Source organism: Erpetoichthys calabaricus, chromosome 2 (genome assembly GCF_900747795.2).
Source record: "Erpetoichthys calabaricus chromosome 2, fErpCal1.3, whole genome shotgun sequence".
NCBI classification, from domain to species: Eukaryota; Metazoa; Chordata; class Cladistia; order Polypteriformes; family Polypteridae; genus Erpetoichthys; species Erpetoichthys calabaricus.
In genome coordinates this window covers 264,362,548-264,376,105 of record NC_041395.2, presented here as the reverse complement: position 1 = coordinate 264,376,105, position 13,558 = coordinate 264,362,548, and the positions used below count along the sequence as shown (strand labels likewise).

General features: G+C 43.6%; 2 protein-coding genes across 2 annotated transcripts in view; one reads left to right on the top strand and one right to left on the bottom strand.

Annotated features, from left to right (window-relative positions):
• Positions 1-1,709, top strand: part of plce1 (phospholipase C, epsilon 1) — a 310,336-nt gene extending 308,627 nt beyond the window's left edge. The window contains 1 exon segment of the mRNA XM_051923099.1: positions 1,564-1,709. The gene's annotated coding sequence lies outside the window, so the exon portion shown is untranslated.
• A 7,357-nt stretch (positions 1,710-9,066) lies between these two features.
• The window catches only part of noc3l (NOC3-like DNA replication regulator), a 43,554-nt gene continuing 39,062 nt past the window's right edge, over positions 9,067-13,558 (bottom strand). The window contains exons 19-21 of the mRNA XM_028795470.2: positions 12,031-12,128; positions 11,060-11,144; positions 9,067-9,291 (exon numbers count right to left, since the gene is read on the bottom strand). Of these exons, the coding sequence (XP_028651303.1) occupies positions 9,157-9,291; positions 11,060-11,144; positions 12,031-12,128 (318 nt within the window). The 3' untranslated portion in view covers positions 9,067-9,156. The remainder of the gene's footprint in view (positions 9,292-11,059; positions 11,145-12,030; positions 12,129-13,558) is intronic.

The window sequence follows — 13,558 nt, the reverse complement described above, 5'->3', positions numbered from 1 at the left end:
AGATGAGCAGAAATTATTTTTTTGGAGAGCAGTGGCTTTCTCCTTGCAACCCTGCCATGCACACTGTTGTTGTTCAGTGTTCTCCTGATGGTGGACACATGAACTTGAACATTAGCCAATGTGAGAGAGGCCTTCAGTTGCTTAGAAGTTACCATGGGGACCTTTGTGACCTCACCGACTATTACACGCCTTGCTCTTGGAGTGATCTTTGTTGGTCGACCACTCCTGGGGAGGGTAACAATGGTCTTGAATTTCCTCCATTTGTACACAATATGTCTGACTGTTGATTGGTGGAGTCCAGACTCTCTTTAGAGATGGTTCTGTAACCTTTTCCAGCCTGATGAGCATCAACAACTCTTTTTCTGAGGTCCTCAGAAATCTCCTTTGTTCGTGCCATGATACACTTCCACAAACGTGTTGTGAAGAGCAGACTTTGATAGACCCTGTTCTTTAAATAACACAGGGTGCCCACTCACACCTGATTGTTATCCCTTTGATTGAAAACACCTGACTCGAATTTCACCTTCAAACTAACTGCTAATCCTGGAGGTTCACATACTTTTTGCCACTCACAAACATGTAATATTCGATCATTTTCCTCAATAAATAAATGACCAAGTATAATATTTTTGTCTCATTGGTTTAACTGGTTTCTCTTTATCTACTTTTAGGACTTGAGTGAAAATCTGATGATGTTTTAGGTCATATTTATGCAGAAATATAGAAAATTCTAAAGGGTTCACAAACTTTCAAGCACAACTGTATGTATTCATTGGGGTTACCCTGTTATTGCTTAGCTTGGTTTGAGGGTCTGCACAGTAATGAGGAATGAGCTTGACTAGTTTATCAGCAGATAAGAAGCTCAAGGGAATCAGGTTATCAAGTCGACGGCCCAAGACAATCTATAGATGATAAATATATCTAAATAGTGTATGGTATTAATCTGACTTTTATTTTGACCACTAAAACATCCAAAGTAGGCAGTAAGTGTGACCTTTAAAAGTACGGCCCCATACAAAAGCACCAACAAATGAATTACGTAAAACAAAAGCCTTCACCATCTGCAGTTTTCACAGCACAATTTTTGAAGAGCATTAAGCTGGTTATGGATTTTCATTAGTTATATTTTAGCAGCCAGTTGCTAAATGCTCCATATGTGGAAACGTTGAAGATGTTCTTGCAGTTTGTGGATAATGGCACACACAGGACTGCACTCAAAAACAGGAGGTGGCAGTTTTCCCAAGTCATTGTATCCAAAAGCTGACGTCAGGTAAAACTTACTAAAACTGCACAGTCCATCATCTCCAGCCTTGCTGCTCTGGAGTTATGAAGGACTCCAATATTAATTAACATGCAAGATGGCGTTCCGTCTCCCAGCCAGTGAGGAACGCACATTGAGTCTGGTGGTCACATCCCGCTTAGTGCTCTCCTGTCGGAGGTTCAGTTTTTGGTTTCAGCTGAATTCAGCAGAGGAGGGTCAGAACTTATTCACCCTGACAATTCTCATTCTCCAAACCGCAGTGGTCTGAGACACTTTGGTTTACGTGTGCTTTTACTTTGCAGGCCAGTGTCAAGACGGACTTGAAGGCCTAGCGGAAATCAGCGGAAGAGCTGCAGGAAGGATAAACTGGCATGTCAGTGCAAACTCTTCTTCTACGTGGTCATTCCCTCTACTCAGGAACTGGAAATTACACAAGTGATGCTGGGAGGTGGATTTTAATTTGAAGAATCACATGTTGGAAAATGAGCTGAGCAACACTTTTAGGTGGAAGGTTTCATCAGAAGCCTCAGCCTGATACATTTGCCAGCCATGCACCGTAGTGAAGAACCATAACAGTCTGCACTTGAAATGCGCGGGCTCAAGAGCTGCCTGCAAGCTGCAAGTTCAAGGTGTTCTTGGAGACATTCCCTGATAAAGTCCAGACCGTTACGTACCTTGATTTTGATGTTGTGCAAATTGCACTTTTTGCCGTTGCAATTTTATTGTGTTTCAAATTTGAATGGCACAGACTCTGTGGCTTCCGTCGCGCCACCCAAGAGGCCTGAAGCAACGAGCACACAAGCAGCCGTGCCACAGGCTTTGAAGGCTGGCGTTTTGTTCAGTCTTGGTCCTGATATGACGCGCCTTTGGTTTTATACAAATGTCAGTGTGCCCTGCAGGCTCCGAGAGCTCGTTTACTTGAATGTGATGGAAGGCTTTTGTTTGATTATCAGTTCTTTGTTCAACTCAAGAGGATGTCAGCAGAATGTCTTACGACTCTTTCTATATATAAGGAGGTTTGTTTTTCTTAGAATTCTGTTAGAAGACGCATTCCAGGGCATTGAAAGCACCGTTCTGGTGCACAACATGAAGGACGGCTTCAAATTCATTCACATCCGGTTGTCTTCAGCTGAAATCTGGTTTACTTTTCTTAAATTTTTTTTTTTGTTACTGTCTTTGGAACTTTTATACATTTGTTTTGATTTTCGGGCTATTAGTTCCTCCACACTTTGCTATGAAGTGTCAGGCACCTCCGATCTGAACTAAAAAAGCAAACGATTGCATCCGGACTTTCTTCAGCTTTTTTGTTTTTTATTCTTGACTTCTTTTTTTTGAGATCCACTGCTTTAGACGGCACCCTCAATGCCGCAGGTCGCTCATACGGCCTTGTTACCACTGGCTTGGTGGTGTAGGATCACCTCGCTGGGATTGTCCTAGTTGTGTGTCCTCAGTTGTGAAACTTTTCTTGAATTTCTCCCAGTGTGAATTCCTTAGCACATCGTTCTCCTTGGAGTAGCTGATGCCACGAGAAGCTGACATTCTCTTCAAGTACAGGCACCGACTCGGCTCCTGGTTAGTTCTTCTTGAAGAATGGATTCAGCCGACTCCTAGTTCATTCAGTACCTAATAAATCACACGTTGCTACTCTTCAGTTCTTCATTGCAACTCTCTCCATGGTGGAGACATTCTCTTGTGTCGTTGATCCTTGGTTTGTTTTCAAGAGACAACCTGCCTTGATGGCCATATGTGCTCCTTGGCTCGACTGGCCGGCTCTGGCACACGTTACTGCATGAACAGAATGTGAACGGCTTTGGCGATTGTGCCAGCATAGCAAACTGGGTGATTTCCCTTGGAGATGTTTATTTGATTTTAGAGCTTTTTCACGCAGCAGCTGCATGTCCTGATATTTTGAAGACATTTAAGGTATCGGCCAGGATGACTCTCTGCTAATATTAACAGTCTGCCTGTTACACCAGACGTACTTAATGAAATCAATTTTGACTTCCCATGTGATGGAGTATTAAACAGAGGCGACGTCTCTGAAGGAAGCTCCAGTCACTAGGAATGCCAGCGCTGCTTCATGTCAAGTTGAACAGACCAGGCCTCCTGAAAGAGTGCCAGCTGGGCACATGTGGCTTCACTTCCTCCTGCTGAAGCTCCTGGCAGCACAAGAAGAGACAAAAATGGGTAAGAGACGCTAAAGCAACAGTAGGAGACAGTGTTACAAACACAACATGGAGCTCAGTGTACAGAATGAGACGACAGGCCGTGCTGCTTTGGCAACTCACACGTTTCAGTGATTTCATGGACAAAAATGGTGCAGCGACCCTTCTAAAGGAACGCTTACAGGATTTAGTTTGGTTTTATTTTCCAGTTGATGTACTTTATTGTGTCACAAACTCCAGGCGATTATTTAACAGGGGATGAGGATTCCTAACACGAGCCTTTATTTGTTGTACTTGACGGAGTGTGTAAGTACTGTACATAGCTCTTAATATTCTTGGGGGGCTCGTAAATGATAAGAAGATGATGCGTCAGCGGTGAACGAGCTGCTTGGTGTTTCAGCAGACTCTCGCCATGCTGACCCCTGATGGCACACACAGCCGTCCTCTCTGCTCTCCCCGCACGCCCACCAGACCTCCATGACGCCACTCCTGTGCGGCTTTGGACCTGCAGCACACACGGCCCAGCCGGCTTTTAGGAAGAAGGCCGCTCACCATTTAACAAAGCTCTTCTTTTTATTAGCATTGACTTTTGTAAGTAAAGACAGAACTGAAATGAAAGGTTCAAAAAATGTGTAATTTATTTGTTTTAAGAGCTGTGGTTGTGTAATGACAATTGTGATGTTTGGTGAACATTGCTGTGTATTTATGTAAAATGTAATTTATTTAGATCTTGAATAAGCAGAAGCCGACTGGCATTGTTTCCAGTCAAATGTGAGCCAACGTCTCACCCTCAGCCTTTACCACTTCATAGGCGACTGGTCGACTTCAGCTTTTTGTAAAACGTGTCTGTAACTTAGAGACTCGACCTTGTTAGTCGGCTACAAGCTCAAAATGTCAGCCTGCAGAAGCCCTGGTGCCTCCTTGTGTGCGTCGAGACGTTAGCCTGCAGCCTGGCACACGGGGATGGAGTCTGAATATACTCGCCTCACAGGTTCAGCCAATGTGCCAGCGTGGGGTCCCTTCACCCATTCTGTATGTCGCCACTTTCATGTGATGGCTGTTCAATTATAAAGTGAACTTACTGCACACTTGTTGGCTTTCTGCTAGAGCATTAAATCCTAAATGTAACGCCATTGTGTACGAAATAAAGTGCAATGGTCATGCTGATGGATACTGATGCCCGTCACACTTGGTTTCATTTTCTGTTGATGTTGGGGTGACCACAATTACCGATTATAACGGAGATATTTGGATTTTGGTTTTAGACGTTACAGGCTCATGTGGTCAGTTGTGTTTATTCGTTTGTACAAGTGACGCGCTCTGCTCAAGGAAGAAGAAAGCAGAGGCCACAACATCAACAACTTTGGGAAACACCTCACTGCTGGAGTGGTTTCTTTTTTTTTGTTGTATGACAGAAATGTCCTCACAGGTGGCACAGTGGTAGTGCTGCTGCTCTGCAGTAAGGAGACTGTGGAAGATTGTGGGTTTGCTTCCCGGTTCCTCCCTGTGTGGATAGCGCTTTGAGTACTGAGAAAAGCGCTATATAAATGTAATGAATTATTATTATTATTAGAAAGGCCTCCTGCTATCGCCAGGCCTCGGCCCCCCTCATCAACCACACAAACCCCCCGACAACGAGCACAGCAAGACACGAAGCACACCTCAGAAAAAGGGTGAGCTGGTGATCAACTGGTGCTGGAAATTGGTCACTGAGAGGAAGCTACGAGCGAGACATTTACTAAACTACACTTTATTAATGTTACCTATTCAGATATCCCTGGGCTATCTGTGCAGATTTTTACATTTTTCTAAAGTTAAAAGAAACACATTTTATATCACTTACAAATAATATTTGAAGTAATTGGGACAAGTATTTTGTCTATTAAACAGTTCTTTAACCGTAGGTTCTGTTCTGTGTTGTTTAAAACTAGCAGTAATTCAACCTCTGCTCAAAATGACAAATGGTGATATCTCTGTCCTCAATGATTTTGATTCTCTCTCTAAATTACCATTTCTTTCTAAAATCCTTGAAAATGTTTTGTCTCAGTTGTCGTCCTTTCTATCTCAAAATAGCTGTCTTGATACGGTAGGTTTCAGTCTGGATTCAAACCATTTCACTGAACTAAATCTGTCCCACAGTGTAATACTGTGTACATCCCCCTTGTGCCAACAAAACGGCTCTTTGTAGCACGGACCCCACAAGACCGGCACCAAGACGTCACCAGCAGTCCTCTCCATAAGCACTAACACACCGCCATAGCACCAGAGGTGCAGGCTTTTGAAATGAGTGCTGATAACAAGCCAGGCGGACCCCCACCTAGTCAGTCTGGAGGACGCAGTCTCCATGTTTTCCAAAAAAGAATTTCACATTTTGATTCTTCTGCCCACAGACGTTTTCCACTTTGCCTCACTCCATTTTAAATGAGCGTCGGCCCAGAGAAGACAGTGGCATTCACGTTAGAGCTTTAACCTGCACTTGTGGATGGCAAAGTCAGGCCCGTCCTTAATGATGGGCTGATGTTCGGTGGTGTCCTGTGTGCACAGAGATTTCTCCAGTCTCTGGAACTTCTGATGATGTGATGTACTGTAGATGATAAGATATTCAAAGTCTTCATAATTTTACACGCAACATTATTCTGAAGTTGTTATTTTCTGCAGATTGGTGAACCTCTGCACATCTTTACTTTTGGGACTCTGCCTTTCTAAGCTGCTCTTTGTAAACCACCTCATGTTACGAAATTCAAAATGTCTCATTTTCAACATTTGATATGTTTTCTGTGCTCTGTTTGGAATAAAATATGGTTTATGAGATTTGCAAAGCTTCACATTGTTTTTATTTACATTTTACACAGCCTCCCAACTTTTTCTGAAATTGGGGTTGTAAATCTAACCCAGCTAGGAGGGTCTTTCCGATTTCCTTTTCTTGGCCTGGTGCCGAACCCATCATTAGGCGTCAAGGAGGTGGTGAGCGGCTTCTCTATTGCAGGCCAAGAAAAGTTGTGTTGTGATGAAGATGCAGTTCTGAGGATCGTAAAGCTACGTATTTGTCATTTTTTTCTTATACACACCTCATATAACTATGCTGATCTCTCTAACACGTTTTTCAGGATCACTGAACCAGAGCCTCCTCTGTCCTCACCTTCACTTCCCCCTATACTGTACATCTCAAGGCCTTCCCATGATGCCTTGCACATACCCCCACGTACTCACTAGAATCCTCGACCAGACGGATATTTTTTTGTGTGACACCCCAGCTGGGATGCCCGAATTCTTCTGTCCCATCACGATTCACAACATCCTTCAGCTGCACAGTTCAATCAGCTTTTCCAAGTTAGGCCCAGCCATGCTGACTGTTACTAATAACTTCAGCGCCTCGACATTCCAACTGCCATCAGCGTGACGGTCTGCTGTTAAAACTACACCTGGCTCAAAATCTACAAACCACATTCAAAATGAAGCAGCAACAGCACTCATGAATAGTGTTGTGTTACTGAGAATGACGTGGCCACCTGCGTTTGCTGCTGTGGTGCTTTCTTTGCCCTCATGTTTGATTTGTTCTTCATGTTCTGTGAGCTGCTGCAGTTCCTCAGGACTTTGTGGACTTGACCACAGATTTCTGCAATGGCAGTCGGCCCACTCTACGCCCTTCTCAAACTTTTAGCATGCAAGCAGTTCACGTTAGCAAAAGTAACGGATTATCTACAGACACGTCCTCAAGATGAGAGATAACAGAAACCTTCTTGCATGTTTTCTATTGCAGGGCACAGAAATACAGGATAAAAAAGGAAGGTCGGTAACTCAGTTCCGCTGTTAGCTGGCTCTTTGGTCCCAACTAGCACTCTCATAGTAACCTCATTCCGCTCCGAACAGCAAGCCGGCAGGCAAACAAAATGTCAACCAGAGACACCAAACTCACACAGAACCCCCACTTCACCCAAAGTCCAGAGACGGGCTGTTCGGTCAGCTGGTGATCATAAACTGGCGTGCTCTGATGCGGTGACTGGACTGGGCCTGCACTCGTTTAACACCCGCACATCCCAGTCATCTTTGCCCCCCCATAAACGACAACATCAGTACAGAAGCCGGATGCTGCTGGCCACGGCGCTCTGACATTTCAAGGAGGCTACACACCCAGACATGGATCAGAACAACAGAGTGCCAGCTGGTCTATAAAGGAGACCTCCTCACACCATTGTAACTTGCAGAACCACAAAGCAAATGTTCTGCTTACAGTTCGGTTTGGTGACACGCTGCTTTGTCACAGACTGGGAGGACAGCTGAACGTTGTCCTCACAGAGACCAGGCCAGAATAGCAATGGCGAGACAGGTCTTTGAACTGAAATTCTTTATACAGTGTCTTGACATTGAAAAGTTACAAAAAACCAAAATGGACATTTCTACAAAGTACTAATCTGCTATAGAAATAAATGTTGTTGTTGCAAAATAAAAAAAATTTCCCAGGTGTTGCGTAGCACGTAAGAGTCAGAAACAGACATAATGGCTACTTTGCCCTCCTCCTTTTTAGGAATGTCACACTGTACTCCCACACTGACTTCCAGTATGAAGTCAATGCTGGGCCTTGTAGGTCTTTCCTCACCCAAACCCGCGTTATCTTCATTGACCATTTTCACCTGTAGGACAAAGGAACGTCAGTAGGACACGACATTTTTATTACTGGTACCCAAAACGCCGCTGTACAGTGGTGGCTCTGAGGCTAGGGATCTGCACTGGTGAGCAGAAGGTTGCCGGTTCGAATCCCGTCAATGCCAATAGGGACTCTGCTCTGTTGGGCCCTTAACCTGCAATTGCTGAGCGCTTTGAGTAGTGAGAAAAGCACTATATAAATGCAAAGAATTATTATTATTATTATTACAGACCATCATTTAGAGCCCCAGCTCCACACAAGGACTACAAGGCAGGCAGCCCACCCTCAATAGGGACTTCATGTAAAAACCTACAGAGAACGCTTGTTGTTTCGAGTGCAGTTTGCATCTCTTCTGACCGATGCCCTTCTCTGTTCGTGTAAGTTTTTGTATTCAATATTATATGAACAGCAGTCAGATTTTTATTTTTGGGAAAACATTTGTTCATTACATACCAAAAAAAAAACAAAAACCCCAAACCACTGAAACACGAGATGTCCGAGAGGCAGAGCAGCAGCCCTACAACTACCATTTTGTAAGAGGTGTGCCATCACGTGGAGTAACAAGGTCAGCAGGGGTCCCCACCTAAAAACTGTAGGTAACTAAAAAAATAATAAAATTAGGAATGTGCCCAATCTCTGTATTAAGGGATTAAAGTACATGGCAAGGCACGATTAGCTGTCAGGGGTGCCTTATGCCAAATCTCACGTGACACCAATTATGCCCCACCCTAGATGGGCCAACATCCAGGGGGCAGCACTGCAGAGGTTTCTCTGGGCAGATTCCTACTGTTGGTGCCTGCTGGACTAGTCAGGCCTCCGAATTACACACGTCTTCACAACAAGTATGGCGTCTTCTGCTCAGTGTGTGTGTCATTTCTGCTGCACTTTCACATCCTCAACGCTGTGCCAGAGGCCTAAGCACTCTGCTGTTTGCTTCCTCAACAGGAATATAAAACACTCATTTTACTGCAGCAAAAGGTTCTGTATTCCAGTCATCTTAAAAATCGGTTGCTTTTTTATGGAAATTACATAAATAATAAAACCATCAAGTCCGTCCAGCTTTGGATTACTTCACATGAAGCCATTCACCTCTTTCCAGAGAAACATTTCAAATGGGTGGCAAAGTCTAAAGTGCAAGTCTCATCTGTGGCTCCAAGGCAACCGTCCACAAATTCTTGCAAAGTTCTGTCAAACAGTCCACCTCCAGCAATAAATTTATCCTAAAAAAAAAAAAAGAAAAGAGCACACCAGTGAATGATGGAGACAAACCTCAGACTTCTTTGGCACACATGCAATGCACAGTAGGGGAGCTCATACAGTGCATCCGGAAAGTATTCACAGCACATCACTTTTTCCACCTTTTGTTATGTTACAGCCTTATTCCAAAATGGATTAAATTAATTTTTTCCTCAGAATTCTACACACAACACCCCATAATGACAACATGAAAAAAGTTTACTTGAGGTTTTTGCAAATTTATTAAAAATAAAAAAACTGAGAAATCACGTGTACATAAGTATTCACGGCCTTTGCTCAGTACTTTGTCGATGCACCTTTGGCAGCAATTACAGCCTCAAGTCTTGTTGAATATGATGCCACAAGCTTGGCACACCTATCCTTGGCCAGTTTTCGCCCTATTCCTCTTTGCAGCACCTCTCAAGCTCCAGCAGGTTGGATGGGAAGCGTCGGTGCACAGCCATTTTAAGATCTCTCCAGAGATGTTCAATTGGATTCAAGTCTGGCTCTGGCTGGGCCACTCAAGGACATTCACAGAGTTGTCCTGAAGGCACTCCTTTGATATCTTGGCTGTGTGCTTAGGGTCGTTGTCCTGCTGAAAGATGAACTGTCGCCCCAGTCTGAGGTCAAGAGCGCTCTGGAGCAGGTTTTCATCCAGGATGTCTCTCTACATTGCTGCAGTCATCTTTCCCTTTATCCTGACTAGTCTCCCAGTCTCTGCCGCTGAAAAACATCCCCACAGCATGATGCTGCCACCACCATGCTTCACTGTAGGGATGGTATTGGCCTGGTGATGAGCGGTGCCTGGTTTCCTCCAAACGTGACGCCTGGCATTCACACCAAAGAGTTCAATCTTTGTCTCATCAGACCAGAGAATTTTCTTTCTCGTGGTCTGAGTCCTTCAGGTGCCTTTTGGCAAACTCCAGGCGGGCTGCCATGTGCCTTTTACTAAAGAGTGGCGTCCGTCTGGCCACTCTACCATACAGGCCTGATTGGTGGATTGCTGCAGAGATGGTTGTCCTTCTGGAAGGTTCTCCTCTCTCCACAGAGGACCTCTAGAGCTCTGACAGAGTGACCATCGGGTTCTTGGTCACCTCCCTGACTAAGTCCCTTCTCCCCTGATCGCTCAGTTTAGATGGCCGGCCAGCTCTAGGAAGAGTCCTGGTGGTTTCGAACTTCTTCCACTTACGGATGATGGAGGCCACTGTGCTCATTGGGACCTTCAAAGCAGCAGACTTTTTCTGTAACCTTCCCCAGATTTGTGCCTCGAGACAATCCTGTCTTGGAGGTCTACAGACAATTCCTTTGACTTCATGCTTGGTTTGTGCTCTGACATGAACTGTCAACTGTGGGACCTTATATAGACAGGTGTGTGCCTTTCCAAATCATGTCCAGTCAACTGAATTTACCACAAGTGGACTCCAATTAAGCTGCAGAAACATCTCAAGGATGATCAGGGGAAACAGGATGCACCTGAGCTCAATTTTGAGCTTCACGGCAAAGGCTGTGAATACTTATGTACATGTGCTTTCTCAATGTTTTTATTTTTAATAAATTTGCAAAAACCTCACGTAAACTTTGTTCACGTTGTCATTATGGGGTGTTGTGTGTAGAATTCTGAGGAAAAAAATGAATTTAATCCATTTTGGAATAAGACTGTAACATGACAAAATGTGGAAAAAGTGATTCGCTGTGAATACTTTCCAGATGCACTGTACGTGTTTGTCAAAAGAACAAAAGAGGACACTTGACCTTCTTTTTTGATGGAGGCGAAGAAACAGGAGGATTGAATGTCATACCACTCATCGAGTAGTCGTCAAACAGGTCAGTGAATGCTCTGGGGGGGGTAAAAAAAAAAAAAAAAAAAGATGAAAAATTCAAGTACTTTACTGAAAATATTCAAACAGATGGTAAACATTGGCTATTTACTGGATGTGGGATGACCAACACAGCAGCCCCTCAGACATGAATAACTAACTTACTTACATCATCAACTACTAAACTCTGAGAAGAGTAAACTGTGCAATTCATCCAATGCCAGGTTTTTCTGGAATACCAAAGTCCAAACACAAACACATTAAACACTAAAAAGCTGCTAATAATTTTCGTGGTATCAAAGATGTCCGACGTTACGCTACAGCTGGTCTGGCAAGGTGTGCATACACTGATGTGAAACGACTCTCTGCTGAACTTCTGACTTAGACATCAATCATATTAACGTGATCATATAAATGACAAGCTTTTCTTTACAACAAACAAGCAGCTGTATAATATAGTGACACAAATCCTCAGCTGACGGACTCAGCACTTCACAGAATGGTCTGCTCACGTTCATTTGTGTGATAAAGAGCTGCAGATCTCCTAATACAAAGCGACACAAACGACAGTCTTCATTTTCAGGAAATCCGGATTAACAGCAATAATTACTTGTACAAATTGAATAATGCTAACTATTAATATTTCGTCATCCCCTTCTGTCATGGCTAATAGACTGCAAACAAAAGCTGCTTGTGTCTTTTAATCAACAACTTGCATAACAAAGACTGAATGTGTAAGTGTGGCCAGAACGCCTTACACCACAGAGACTCTCTCTCAATGTTACAATACTCCAGAGACACAAAGACGGATAGCCATCCAGATTAAAATTCATTAATGGTATAATAAAAACTCTACTGTGCAAACATTGGCTAACTGCTGTACAGGACTTTGTTTTAGCAGATTACCTTCGGCCAAGGTCAGTCGAAAGGGCACCAGAGCCCTCACTTGGAGCCCCTACAAGCAGATGGGCAGCAAACTTCTTAACCACCGGGTGGTAATGTCTCTAAAATTAAATAAAATGATGTTATTTGTCATATCTAGCATAAGGGCTGTGTATAACAATAATAAGGCAACCACTTTATCATTTACTGATACTTATTTAATGAGCCTCAATAAATCAGATTCTATACAAAATCCAAACAGCACACTAAGGTGACACTTTAGTTTTTGTACTGTAAAAATATATCTACTGCACATTTAATGTTATGTACAGTGGGGCAAAAAAGTATTTAGTCAGCCACCAATTGTGCAAGTTCTCCCACTTAAAAAGATGAGAGAGGTCTGTAATTTTCATCACAGGTATACCTCAACTATGAGAGACAAAATGAGAAAAAAAATCCAGAAAATCACATTGTCTGATTTTAAAGAATTTACTTGCAAATTATGGTGGAAAAAAAGTTTTTGGTCAATAACAAAAGTTCATCTCAATACTTTGTTATGTACCCTTTGTTGGCAATGACAGAGGTCAAACGTTTTCTGTAAGTCTTCACAAGGTTTTCACACACTGTTGCTGGTATTTTGGCCCATTCCTCCATGCAGATCTCCTCTAGAGCAGTGATGTTTTGGGGCTGTCGCTGAGCAACACGGACTTTCAACTCCCTCCAAAGATTTTCTATGGGGTTGAGATCTGGAGACTGGCTAGGCCACTCCAGGACCTTGAAATGCTTCTTACAAAGCCAGTCCTTCATTACCCGGGTGGTGTGTTTGGGATCATTGTCATGCTGAAAGACCCAGCCACGTTTCATCTTCAATGCCCTTGCTGATGGAAGGAGGTTTTCACTCAAAATCTGACGATACATGGCCCCATTCATTCTTTCCTTTACACGGATCAGTCGTCCTGGTCCCTTTGCAGAAAAACAGCCCTAAAGCATGATGTTTCCACCCCCATGCTTTACAGTAGGTATGGTGTTCTTTGGATGCAACTCAGCATTCTTTCTCCTCCAAACACGACGAGTAGAGTTTTTACCAAAAAGTTCTATTTTGGTTTCATCTGACCATATGACATTCTCCCAATCCTCTTCTGGATCATCCAAATGCTCTCTAGCAAACTTCAGACGGGCCTACACATGTACTGGCTTAAGCAGGGGGACACGTCTGGCACTGCAGGATTTGAGTCCCTGGTGGCGTAGTGTGTTACTGATGGTAGCCTTTGTTACTTTGTGTCCCAGCTCTCTGCAGGTCATTCACTAGGTCCCCCCCGTGTGGTTCTGGGATTTTTGCTCACCGTTCTTGTGATCATTTTGACCCCACGGGATTGAGATCTTGCGTGGAGCCCCAGATCGAGGGAGATTATCAGTGGTCTTGTATGTCTTCCATTTTCTAATAATTGCTCCCACAGTTGATGTCTTCACACCAAGCTGCTTACCTATTGCAGATTCAGTCTTCCCAGCCTGGTGCAGGTCTACAATTTTGTTTCTGGTGTCCTTTGACAGC